At 59.0% G+C, this 11,769-nt stretch overlaps 4 protein-coding genes across 4 annotated transcripts; 1 reads left to right on the plus strand and 3 right to left on the minus strand.

Moving 5' to 3' along the window:
* IE81DRAFT_369156 (hypothetical protein) lies at positions 1–1,549 on the plus strand (the record flags this gene model as incomplete). The annotated part of the gene is made up of 3 exons (XM_025517211.1): positions 1–453; positions 543–1,412; positions 1,489–1,549. Exons 1-3 carry the CDS (start codon positions 146–148, stop codon positions 1,547–1,549), a joined length of 1,239 nt encoding a protein of 412 aa, XP_025366519.1. The 5' UTR covers positions 1–145.
* On the minus strand, positions 1,394–3,944 carry IE81DRAFT_326635 (hypothetical protein). Its single transcript, XM_025514871.1, has 5 exons — positions 3,061–3,944; positions 2,724–2,880; positions 2,144–2,613; positions 1,938–2,006; positions 1,394–1,859 (listed from the first exon to the last, which is right to left on the minus strand). The coding sequence occupies exons 1-5, from the start codon at positions 3,793–3,795 to the stop codon at positions 1,599–1,601; spliced, it is 1,692 nt and encodes a 563-aa protein (XP_025366520.1). The 5' UTR covers positions 3,796–3,944; the 3' UTR covers positions 1,394–1,598.
* A 479-nt stretch (positions 3,945–4,423) lies between these two features.
* IE81DRAFT_326638 (L-Aspartase-like protein) lies at positions 4,424–7,040 on the minus strand. The gene is made up of 5 exons (XM_025514872.1): positions 6,829–7,040; positions 6,605–6,744; positions 6,193–6,504; positions 6,026–6,101; positions 4,424–5,953 (listed from the first exon to the last, which is right to left on the minus strand). The coding sequence occupies exons 1-5, from the start codon at positions 6,903–6,905 to the stop codon at positions 4,432–4,434; spliced, it is 2,127 nt and encodes a 708-aa protein (XP_025366521.1). The 5' UTR covers positions 6,906–7,040; the 3' UTR covers positions 4,424–4,431.
* Positions 7,041–7,816: 776 nt separating this feature from the next.
* Positions 7,817–9,582, minus strand: IE81DRAFT_369159 (aromatic prenyltransferase; the record flags this gene model as incomplete). Its single annotated transcript, XM_025517212.1, has 1 exon — positions 7,817–9,582. The coding sequence occupies one exon, from the start codon at positions 9,580–9,582 to the stop codon at positions 7,918–7,920; it is 1,665 nt and encodes a 554-aa protein (XP_025366522.1). The 3' UTR covers positions 7,817–7,917.
* Between the last annotated feature and the right edge of the window lie 2,187 nt (positions 9,583–11,769).

Below are 11,769 nucleotides of genomic sequence, written 5' to 3' on the forward strand. Positions count from 1 at the left end.
GCCTGCCTGCCTGCCTGCCTGGCTGAAGGCCCCCGCCTCGTCGTGCCCCGTCCGTACTGATGATACCAAGTCCCTTCCCGCCATCCCTCCCCAACGCGGACGCGGACGCGGTGGCATAGTGCCCGAATGGCCGCGCACCATCAAGATGCCTCATCCTGCTCTGGTCAATCACACTTCCGCTTCCACAGGTGTGCCCAAGCACTGCTTCACTGCCATCGACTTTTGGTCTCGCGGCTTGAAGCGCACGGCCATGGCCTTTCTGGGTGCTCAAGCGGATACGCTGCCATCACAGCTCCATCAGCGAGGCAGGGTCCTCATCACCAACTGCTTCTTTTTCACGCTCGTGCTCGTGCTCGTGCTCGTGCTCGTGCTCGTGCTCGTGCTCGTGCTCGTGCTCGTGCTCGTGCTCATGCTCGTGCTCGTGCTCGTGCTCGTGCTCGAGTGCCCGGAGAGGTGCACGAACGTCGACTAATCTCCGCACCGCACACCGCACACCGCACACCGCCGGCCCATGCGCATGCGCCTCGCTTAACAAAACCCAGCTACACGGCCTACATTACATTGCAGTGGATCGTCGGTCAGCCGGTCATCGTGCCGCACCCTGCAGATGGCAAGACATGCACGCCCACAGAGTGGCTGGAAACCATCGCCCTGTCCGATGCGGCTCACTTTGGCACTTACCCCACCGTCGCAGAAGAGATGGTTCGCATCGCACGCGGCAATGCGCGCTACGAGGCTGCACTGCGAAAGTTGAACAGCTTGGCAGTCATGGGCGCACCCGTAGAGCCTCACTTGGACGCGCTCTTTCGCGACTTTGGCATCAAGCAGGTGCACAACATCTACGGTGTTTCGGAATTTGGACGCGTCATGTCCTCCAAATCGCCTCCCACGAGGCTGGACGCCCTGGCTGCGGGGCCGGGCTCCAATCACCTCGTCTTTACGCCGCTCCCTTCGTCTTCTGATAACGATAGACAGACAACAGAGACGGAATATCAAGCTTGGAGCATCGTTGAGCGCAACCCCAAGCTGCAGGGCAACATTCAACAAGGAGGCATCCACGTCAAAGTGGAACCTTTTGCCGGTCCAGGTGCAGACCACGGGAAACCGTGCATCAACCTGGCCGACCTGTTCGTGCGCCTACCCGACGCTCCTGGTCAGACGGAAACCTTTTGGAAGCTGGTGGGCAGGTCGAGTGACGTCATCGTCTACGCCAATACTCTCAGCGCCAATGTCAGCGCCTTGGAAGCCAAGTTGGCCAAGTGTCTGCGAGACAGGTCGCCTCCCGACACCGTCACGGCTGTTCAAGTGCTGGGGCACGCCAAGCCGTGGAGCGCTCGTCTGATTCAGAGCCCGCGGCCAGAAGTGCTCGGTCAAGGCGTGCTCAAAGATGCGTTGCAAGAGTACAATGCGCAGTTAATTACGCCAATGGCAAAAATAGAGATGGAAAGAGTCAACGTGATGCGAGAAGGTTTGGGTCTGACGCACAAGGGAACGGTGCGAAGAAGGTACAATGAGGCTCAAATTCAAGGAGTGGCTCGACGCGCTGTAGTCCACACGGCGTGCACACGTCGCCAGAGGATGCCGATGCCGTCACCTTTTCACAGTTTCTCCCTACTACCCTTCAGCCGAGTCCATCGACCAATGACCTTTCCAACTTCCTCTGGACGCTCGATCGGCACAAAGTGTCCACCCTGCACCACCTCGTAGTCGACCAGAGAACCTCCCAGCTCGGCTATACCTTGCACCATATCCGGCGGCAACATGAGCGGCCGCGAGGCGGAGAGGTAGAGGAGCGGCACGGAGAGATGAGGCAGCGTGCAAGGTAGCTGGAGCGCTGGAATCGAGAATCGCAAGGAGCACTTGCGAGGAAGCAGCGCGGTGGAGCAAGTCAGTGCTGATCGAGGGAAAGAAGCGCTGCACCACCTTCAGCGACTTACTGCCTCGAGATACTTGTCGCACACTAGACGGACGCCACCGCTAGCGTCATCGGATCGCAGACCATAGACCTGCCCAGATGTGTCATCATCGCGCGTTCATTCGAGAAGCGAATTCAGCATGTCACGCCTGGCTAGCGAGCGCCGGGGGTCCCAAGCAAAAAAGCAGCCAAACCGCAGAGCACACACAGCACAGCACATCCACTCACGGAAAAGATTTGCTTGCAGCGGGGATGCCAATCCCTGATCATCGCATCGCCGCCTTTTCCCTGCTCATTCCGCTCCCACTTTTCCCTCGCATCCCTTGCGCTCTGCCACGTGTCGGTGCGCCTGAGAGCGAATCCTGCGACGGGTATCCTCTTTGCCATCTGTATGCCAGCAAAAGGAGCGATGATGGGCTCGATGGCTATCACTGCTCGAAACGTGTCTGGATCGTGCAGAGCTGCTTGGATCAGCGCAGTGGAAGCGACGCTGTGACCGAGGGCGATGATGGGTGAGGGCTTGGCAGCTGCGCTGGGCCGCACGGGCAGCAAGTGCGAGTGCGAGTGCGAGTGCGAGTGCTGGCTGCTGCTGCTGCTGCTGCTGCGCTTCTCCCGCGTTGCTGCCAAGTCGTGGAGCGAAGAGGGCCGAAAAGCGTGCAGGAATTGCAACACATCCCTCGCCAAGTCGTTGTGGTCGACTGCAGCGCGGGGGGAAGGGGGGGAGAGCGTGTCAGCGCGCGCATGCAACACAGCATCTACTTACCGCCCGCGCGTCATGTCATGTCATGCCCGCCCGCCCCCACTCAACTGATCCGGTCGTGACTGTGCGTGCCCATATCGCCAGCATCTCTTCTGCTCGCATTTGCCCTCTCCGTCTCGCCGTGGGACAAGAAATCGACGAGCCAAATGTCGCTGATCTTGGTTGTTGTGGATGCCAAGAAGGCTTCGATCATCGGTATGAGCAGCTGCATGCGCGGCCGCCGCGGGGGTTTGCGCACATGCGCCAGTGAGGCGGGCGGGAGCGGGCGTGATCAGTCAGCATGGGTGTGTGCATGCGAGACGGCGAATAGCATATGGCAATCACGAATCGCGACTCGCGAATGTCTCGCTCGCTCGCTGCTGCTGCTGCTTGCTTGCTTGCGCACCTCTTTGCATGCGCCGGTGGCATGAATGGCCAGCAGGGAGCTTCCTTGTTGCCTGTGCACGTGATCCTCGCTGATGTGATGCGTCACCACGATGCTTCTGCTTCTGCTGCTGCTGCGTGGGCTGAGCGTGCAGCGCGAGTCTGATTGGCCATGTTCTTGCTCTTGCTGCTGCTGCTGCTCTTGCTGCTGCTCTTGCTGCTGCTGCTCAGCCGCCCACAAGCTCCACCTGCCCGGCTTCTCCAGCGCCTCTTCCAAGCCTTCGCGCGGCACCCACCAAGGCACCCTGTTCAACGCCGCGCTCTTCGCATCGCCATTGCGCACATCCTCCACCAGCTGCGCATAGGCCGCATCATCCATCGCTCCTTCTGCCTGCTCCATCAAGTCCCCACCAAAGTCGAAAGGCATGCGACCCAAGCTCGCTCTGGGCAGAGCCAATGGCACTTCGTACCGATGCGCTCCTCCACCTCCACCACCAGCACCCTCCCCCTCGCCTTTACTCGCAAATCCTCGAATCGTCGCTACCTTCTCCATCTGCGCACCCGCAAACGGTGCGGATTGAGTTGCCAGCAGATCGATCTGCTGCGAGAGCAGATGGCGACTGATGGGTGCTAATTGAGGCAAGAAGGGCAAATCTCGCGCGTAGTCGACGAGAGCGAGAGCAGGCGGCGGCGGCGGCGGCGGCGCCACATTGGCGCCAGAAGAAGCCTTGCTGCTGGCGTTTGCATCAGCGACCATGATGCTGATCGAGTGGCTACTGCTGGCGCGCGCGGGTGCAGGTTGATTGATCGTCCCAGACACAAGCTGCGCTCAAAATGTTTCGATGACGGCGTGATCGATGCGGATGTCAGCAACGTCTGATGAGTCTGAGTCAAAAGTGGCGAACGAGTGAGAGACATGACCCACGCTGCTGCATGCTCATCGCTCCCATGCAGCAGCAGCAGCAGCAAGGATCACACGCATGCCGCTCGCTGCAATCTGAATCACGAATGCGCCCTCATCCATGCATCTGCCGCGCACGGGGCGGTGCGGTGGCTGCATGCATGCAAGGACCTCGCGGTGCACTCACGGTACCTCGCGCTCGGACCCAATCAAAATCTTGGCAGATCACGTGAGATGAGGGTTCACCATTTCGCCGATTAGTCACGAGTGATCGTTCGTGATTTTTTTGATATGACTTCACGATTCGGTGCTGATTATGCTTCATGATAGCATACATACGACACGCGTGAGAGGGCTCGCACGAGCTGCCAAAGCGACAAGGCTTCGGTGGACATTTCTCTCGTTGATTTTCTCACGTTATTCGCGTTTCGCTGCTCGCTGTAAAAAAGATCGAGACGTGGTGGCGGAGCGGCGCTCGCTCGCCCCAACATCTCACGTCGAAGATGCCTGCAAGTGGATCCACAGCGCATCAAACTTGGCCTCTCTGAGCGCATTGGCCAACTCGGTGACCGCATCGCCCACCGTACGCGGCTCTTGATCCGTCGGTATAAAGGCCTCTTGCACGCCGCAGTACATGCTCACGCCGAGCTCCCTTCTGATGAAGCGTCGAACCTGATCGGACCCGCGTCCAAGCTGCAACCCTGTGCGCGCAACAGTCTCTTTGCCCTCTTTGGCGCTAGCGATCGCCTCTGCTCGGTGGTCGCTCCACGCCTCTTCCAGCAGCGAGGCTACACGATGCTGCATCTGGGAAAAGCCGTGCGTGCAGTTCGCTGATGCTGCTCCCTCTTTCGACTGCGTCGATGTCGCGGTCGCCGCTGCAGCCGCAAACGCCCTGCCCGCAGCGGCTGCCCTGCAAGTCGTGGTCAAGTGCCATGTGCGCATCCACGTCGACAAGGCGGCCCATACGATCGAGTCCTGCGCGATGGCGGAAATGTCGTCGGTCAAAGGCATCAGCACCGCTTCAAGCTTGTCGCTGACCATGGCGAAGAAGGAGGTGGTGATGAGTCTAAGATCCAAGGCGTGCGCGGCCACAAAGAGCGCCGATGCGACCAGCGAAGTCAACACCTCGGCGCTGTCGAGCGCGAGTCGGGCGCCGAGCAAGGCCATGGAGTTGATGCTCTGATTGCCGCTCTCGGCATTCCTGCTAAAGTGATTCGCGCGCTGCGCCAAAAAGCAGAGCTCAGAGACGTAAGATGCGCACGCAATGTCCACGCCTCTTAGACCTCCATCCGTCTCCGAGTCGTGGAGCGCCAGACAGGCGGGCAACGCGTTGTTTGTGGTCGAGTTGATGACTTCGAACAATTGGTCGTGCAGCAAGCGACCCGTCATCGCTGCCACGTCCCTCATCTTTTCGCACGCAAAAGTCACGGCAAAGCCCTGAAAATTGCCTCCGTGCAGCACTGCGCCGTCGCTCTCTCGCACCAGCGGATTGTCCGTCGTGCTGTTGAGTTCGACGAGCAGACTTTGATGCGCAGCTTCCAGATCCTCCCACGCTGGGCCTAGCACTTGTGGAGATGTGCGAATGTGGTATCGATCTTGAAGCAGATATTGACCTTGCTCCCCCATCACCTCGGCACACAGCACGCTCGCTCCTCCTCCCCCTCCGCTCAGCGCTCTAATCTTTGCCACGGGGGCCTCGTCGTGGGCGCGAAGCAGCGTGCTGTCCTTGCTCAGCGCCCGGAGATTCCTCGCAACTTGCACCTGTCCAGGATGCGGTCTGGCCACGTCGTGGATAAAGGGATCGAGATGGCTGCTGGACGCCAGCATCGCTTCGCTCACGAGCGCCGTCACCACCTGAGATGCGTAGAACAGTCGGCGCATCTGCTGCATGGCGAGCGCAGCTACAGAAGCAGACACTGCCGTGCCGTTCCCTGTAGCGAGCAGTTCGCGCGGTGTAAAGTTGATTGGAGGGATGCGACACTCTTCCAAAGCCTGTCTTGCCGTCTTGATCGAGCTTTGAAAGGCAAGTGAGATGGTGCGGCGGTCAGACATCAGAGGAGGCGTGTGTTGCTTCGACTTTACGCACCCGTCCTTGGCTCGTACGCGCAGGTCAATGCGCCCGGTGGCTGCCCACGCAATGTATGCCAGCGGTGAGAGGTCACCTGGCGAGATGAAAGGGTTGAGCGGGGGTGAGCAAGACGGCCTTTACCCGCGCGCGCGCGCGTGCGCGCGCTGTCCTGGCCCACTGCTCACCGCTGGCGGAGATGGAGCCTCGGATGGGGACAAGGGGTACAATGTCGTGCTCGAGAAGTGCAAGCAGGCCTCGCAGCACTTTGGATCTCACGCCAGAGTGACCACGCAGAAACCCGTGAGCACGCAGAGCGATCGCTCCGCGCACCCACTCTTTGGGCATGCTCAGATCGAGGCGACTAGCGCTGCTGCTGCCGTCCGCGCCGTCCATCGCATCATCCGCGAGAAGGCCTGCCCTGCCCAGGTCTCCGTACAAGAGGCCCGCGAGCTGATTCTCTAGAGTCTGCATGCGTTCACCTTGCACCGTGCTGTATGCTGCAGCGAAGAAGAGTGCGCTCGAGCGACATCAGTCGAAGCGAGGATCTGCGCGACGACCGCAGAGCTTCGAGCATCTGCTTCGAGTTCGCCCACTCGCCTGCTGCGCCGAATGGGACGTTGATGCCGTACATTGGCTTGTCAAAGGCTCCCTCTTTGCGGTGTCCGGTGACCAACCGCTTTTCGCTGTCCAGCAAGCGATCCAGCGCAGCGGGCTCAACGGCTACGTCCGCTTCGCCGCTGTTTGCGCGGACAAGATGCGCGCATAGCGTCTTGGCGTCAGGAGGTGATGCGCTCAGTGTACTGTACCGCATCGACACTCACCGCGCAATAGCGGTCAAAGCAGCAATGTCGAGGTGCTGCCCGTCCAACACCACCACTCGACGTCCCGTCGATGACATGTTTCCCATACCCTGTCAAAGATCTTGTACCGCTTGTTCTCATGCGCTGTGTCATCTGCTGGATGGTGGTAGTCGTGAGAGACGTTCAAGTAGTCCACATGCCATCGTGGTCAAGGGTGTTTGTGTGTACGCGTGCGTCTGGCACACGTGACAGCTTGCCAGGTCACTTTTGACTGCTCGGACATGTCACGAGCGCAACAACAGTCACCAGTCTTCAGCGAGTGGACGACCTCGCCCTTACACCGCGCGCACGACCTGCTTGGACAGCGTGCAGGGCCATGCAAGGTGAAACATCACAAACACCCGATCGTCACCTCGTGTGCACCGTCGCACACGTGTCCTTGCTTGCCTATCTGACTGTCTGCCTGTGCCTGCTTGCTTCTGCTCGAGGCTGCTTTACGAAAAGGGAGACGCAGCGCAAGCTTGCTCGCTCCTCTTCTTTAGAATCATATCAACACCAGGTTGCGCTCGGTCAAATCGAGCGCTAGCATCCAAAGGTGATTAGCAGGTTCCTGCTGCATGCATGAATCACGAATAGGCCCTGCTGCATGCAGGTGAGTTTAAGCGGGCATGGAAATTCGCACGCATGAAACGCCGAACGGGTGGGATGCTGTGTCAACGCGAAGAAGGACGTCGCCCTCGGCGCTTCGACACTCGTGACTCGTGCTCGCGTCGTGACGCACTTGGCGACGGCGATTCTGGTGGGATCGCTAGCGCGAGTCGCCCCGTCGCGTGCCCTACTGCACGCTTTTAGCGTGCAGCTGCAGCGAGCGAGCGTTCAGTAGTGGTAGTCGTGAGTATCATGTGCGAAATTCGTGTCTCACTCTTTGCAAGGCGTTGACGAGGTTCTGGATGCGTAATGGTGAGTCGGGAGTGTTTGTGGGGTACGTAGAGTCGGGCATACAGTACAAGGAGAGAGCAGAGCACGCGTTCACAATGACAGAATGAGCAGGGCGCAAGGATACAATTGCGAGTCTTTGGGTGTGAGTGCAGGGTTAGCAGAGCCGCGGCGTCATCTCCGCGGTGCAACGTGCTGTTGTGCGAGAGGCCAGTTGGGAAAGGGTACCTGCCAAGATTCGGACCGAGGGGTGAAAATTTGCGGGTTGATGTAGGAGCACACATCTATCCTTCCATCCTTCTTCTGACCCAGAGCGACGTAATTGTGAATGCCCTTGTTCTGCAAAGACCGTCGTGTGAGCGCTGCAATCTGAGCGGCGTACCGACCTCTCTCCACATCATCGCAGTGGATCAGCCGCTCGATTCCATCCGCAACTCTCTCGTCGCTGGCAGCGGCAAAACGTACAGGCAAGTAGACTTTGGAGGTGAGCGCCTCTGACTGACGGCGTGCGCCAAAGTCGACGTACAGCAGCGTGCCTCTTGTCAGATCGAGGGCTGATGTCGAATCAAATTCTGGGTGCGTGTCGCTGTCCCGATCAAACAGATGCTGCCATGCGCGGGATAGGACGTGCCGCCACAGCGTCGGAGAGCCAGCGTCGCTGCATCGTCCACCCGTGGTCAAATGCCGTACAATCTGACCAAAGTTGCTTGTCGGATACCTGAGGTAGACTTTGAGACGCGGGACCTGGCCAGCTCGCACCGCGATGGGATCAAGGCAGTCGACGCTCAAGATTACCAGTTCTGGGCGCTCCAAGCTGGTCAGTCCTGCGTCCAAATCGGAATTTGGCGCTCCCGTCATGTACGAGCGCAGTGTTTGCCAGGCCGGACAGGTGCGCAGCCCTGCAGCTTGCAGCGCAGCATCTGCGACGGTCAGGTTCGAGACGCCAAGCTCACTTGCTCGAGCATTTGGCATGGCGTACGCTTTGATCATGGCCGATCCGTCATGTCCGAGATCCCATCCGATGAAGAATTGACTCGCAATGGCGCTCTGCGGGCCGTTGTGATGTGCGACCTGGCCCAATGGCTTGGTCGCGATCGCCTCTTGCACTGAAGAGGTCGTCGCTTCGGCAACCATCTTTTTGAACAGAGTAAAGTCACCGAGACCAGCTCCTTCGAGCTTGTGTATCAGACGCCAAGTAGCTCGGTAGTTGAGCGTTCCGTTTCCAAACAAGAGCTCCTCCTCTTCATCCAGCGGCTCAATGGCGATGCGCACATTCGGTCTACCATTAACCCAGGTCAGTCCCAGCTCTACCGGTGTAGCATCGTCGCACATGAAGCTGTCGAAGCGAGGAATAGGGATGCCGCAGTGCAAATTTGCAGCTCGTGCATAGCTGCTGCTGTCGGCAAGAGGCTTGGGATCATCGGCACCATGCCGACGAGGTGCTGGGCCAAGGGCCGGTATGATGTACCTGCGCAAGAGTAGCTCGTGCCTTGCCCTCGCTTCCACGGAGTAGTCGGCATCATCCAGCATGCGCATCACCTTGCTGCCAATTTGCTCCCACCAAAAGTCGAATGCTGAAGTGGAGCCGAGACGCTCGAGATGAGGCGGCGCTGGCGAGGCGGATTCATCTGGGTCGGCTGTGGTGCGAGGCAAAGGCATGGGTGGCAAACATTCGGGCACAGAGGCGCGAGAGCGAGGCAAACGAGGCCAAGTCTTTCTGCAAACGCGATCTTCAGCGTGCAGCACGAGCGGCGTGACGCTAGGTGGGCGCCTGCTAAGAGGGCGAGATGCCTGATGCTGCTGCTCTTGCAGACCAGTGGCTGGGCTTGTAGACGCCATGGTCTTGGGAATTTGCGGTGCATGACGATGGTGATGGTAGGATGAGAAATCGTGTCACAATTTGAGTGAAGGGCTCTCACACCGATATGGCCGAGCGACAATCACGAATGCCCTGCCTTGCGTTTCCGACTATGGCTACTTTACTTTCGTGAATGAGCTGCTCACGTATATACATACTACCGACCCATTGAATCAATGTGAGGCTGTGCCATCGTGTTGGGGCGCTTCACTTCACTTGCACTCGTGACTGAAGATATATTGATTACAGCTCGGTCGGGCTGAAGCTGATTCGGGCTGCATGATCCGTCGACCGAGTCAGCGAGACAGCGGCGAGGAATTGCTGCTGCGGAACTCTACTCTTGGCGCCCATCAGTGCAATCGCCGAAATCGCGTGAGGGGCAAGCAGTGGTGCCATGCCGGATGCCCCGGGCGATGGCGATCCGGAATCGCCATCCAGGCTGTGGAGGAACACCGCGCGAACGGTGAGAGGCACCCTCCGGTATTCGCACTCGAGGTTGCGCTTCCTGTCGACAAAGTCCCCTGAGCGAGCCCACATCAGCGCTCAGGCCCCCTCACCAACGCACCAACTCGCGTCCCCCGAGCGAGTCCCTATCAGCGCTCAGGCAATTCCGCCCAACAAGTCTCGCGTCGCTAAGACTAGACCACGGCTCGAAGGCTACGAGACGCGTTGAGTCACGATCGCTCGGTGAGAAGCATGCTGGGAAGAATGTCAGGGTTAGACGGGCAAGGATGCGAGAGCGCGCGCGCACAAGACGAGCAGCGTTGGATTGCAGGCAGGTACCGCGCTTGTCGAAGCCACGCGCGCATAACGCCGAGCGCATTGCATGCAGCAGCTGCGCGGTGTCTTGTGCAGCCATGCATGGTGATGCGTGGCCGAGTGCGCTTCGGCCACGCAGCAGAGAGACGAGCGGTGCAAATAAATTCAGGTTTCGCGATTCGCGATCAGCGCCGAGAGAGGGCGGGCGCATGCGCATGCGCATGCGCGTCAACACAGAACGCCGGAGGGTGCAAGGCAAGGCGCGTGCGTGTCCGAGAAGAGTTGCCTGATGCGGGCGTAAGCCCCTTTTTGCCGCGTGGTGTGGTGCGCGCACACGCACGCGAATGAGCAATGATGCGCGACTCTGATAACAGCGCCGCTGCGCGACCTGCCTCCATTCCATTCCTTCGACCATCTTTGCTCACCTTGTCGACATCGGGCCTGCCGTCGCGCACAGAAAACAGTCAGTCAAGCTTGACATTCGAGTAGCAACTGCCCCGCCACAGCATCCCGCTCCCTCCCGCACCTGCAGCGAGATGGTCGGAGTAATTCTGCGTTGGGAGCAGTCCATTCTTTCGTTGATAGGCATCAGCGCTATACTCATAGCCGGACTTCCACTCGGCATCGTAGCTGCGATTCTCCTCGCCACCGCTCGCGTGACCCTCAGCCGCGATGACAGATGATTCGAAGCTGCTGCTACGAGGGCCGCTCGGCTGTTTACAAGCGCGGGCTTGCATCGCAGATGACGCACCCAAGCCGCGTGCGGGCGTCGAGGGACCAGCACAACATGGCGATGCAATCTGTGCTCTGCCAAGTATCTGCTTCCAAAACAGTTTGAAGCGGCTTCAGCAAGGTATGCAATCGAGCTCGAGCAAAAAGCACAGGCTGAAGCAACATCAGATCGCTTACCTTGCTGGGTCCACATTTGGTGCAGGCAGCAAAACACACGTTACAGGTCATGTCTGCCATTTGGAAGGTACTCGCACTATACCCAGAATATTGACATCGCGCGCAAAAAGAGAGGGTCAATTGCATGGAAGCACAATCGTCCCCAACAATTTATCCGCAGTGGCCAATGCTGATCAGAATTGGCAGATCTGTTGAGGGCAACACCCGCTCGGGTGCAAGGACAGTACCCTCATCCTCATCTGGGAGGGCAAGCACCTCCTCACACAAGCCTGTGCAATCTGCAAATCTGACCCATCTGACTAGCTGGAGTTGCAGCCTCGTCTTTGCCAGATGTATCGATCATTCTACAGATAGCTGTCACCCCCGTCTCCCTTCAAAATGTAGCAAAACAGACCGCTGCCCTATGGGTTAGGGTTAGGGTTAGGGTTAGGGTTAGGGTTAGGGTTAGGGTTAGGGTTAGGGTTAGGGTTAGGGTTAGGGTTAGGGTTAGGGTTAGGGTT

The sequence above is a fragment of the Ceraceosorus guamensis genome (assembly GCF_003144195.1).
Source record: "Ceraceosorus guamensis strain MCA 4658 unplaced genomic scaffold IE81scaffold_123, whole genome shotgun sequence".
Lineage (NCBI taxonomy): Eukaryota > Fungi > Basidiomycota > Exobasidiomycetes > Ceraceosorales > Ceraceosoraceae > Ceraceosorus > Ceraceosorus guamensis.

Excerpts from the sequence above, each read along its gene's own strand:
- IE81DRAFT_326635 (XM_025514871.1), bottom strand. The coding sequence starts at position 3,795 with ATGGTCGCTGATGCAAACGCCAGCAGCAAGGCTTCTTCTGGCGCCAAT. Across the intron at positions 2,614-2,723 it reads GCACAGTCACGACCGGATCA|TCGACCACAACGACTTGGCG; the intron begins GTTGAGTGGGGG and ends CCCGCGCTGCAG. Across the intron at positions 2,007-2,143 it reads GCTGCAAGCAAATCTTTTCC|GTCTATGGTCTGCGATCCGA; the intron begins GTGAGTGGATGT and ends ACATCTGGGCAG.
- IE81DRAFT_326638 (XM_025514872.1), bottom strand. The coding sequence starts at position 6,905 with ATGTCATCGACGGGACGTCGAGTGGTGGTGTTGGACGGGCAGCACCTC. Across the intron at positions 6,745-6,828 it reads GCTTTGACCGCTATTGCGCG|CGGCGAAGCGGACGTAGCCG; the intron begins GTGAGTGTCGAT and ends CCGCGCAAACAG. Across the intron at positions 5,954-6,025 it reads CGCGTACGAGCCAAGGACGG|CTCGATCAAGACGGCAAGAC; the intron begins GTGCGTAAAGTC and ends TGCCTTTCAAAG.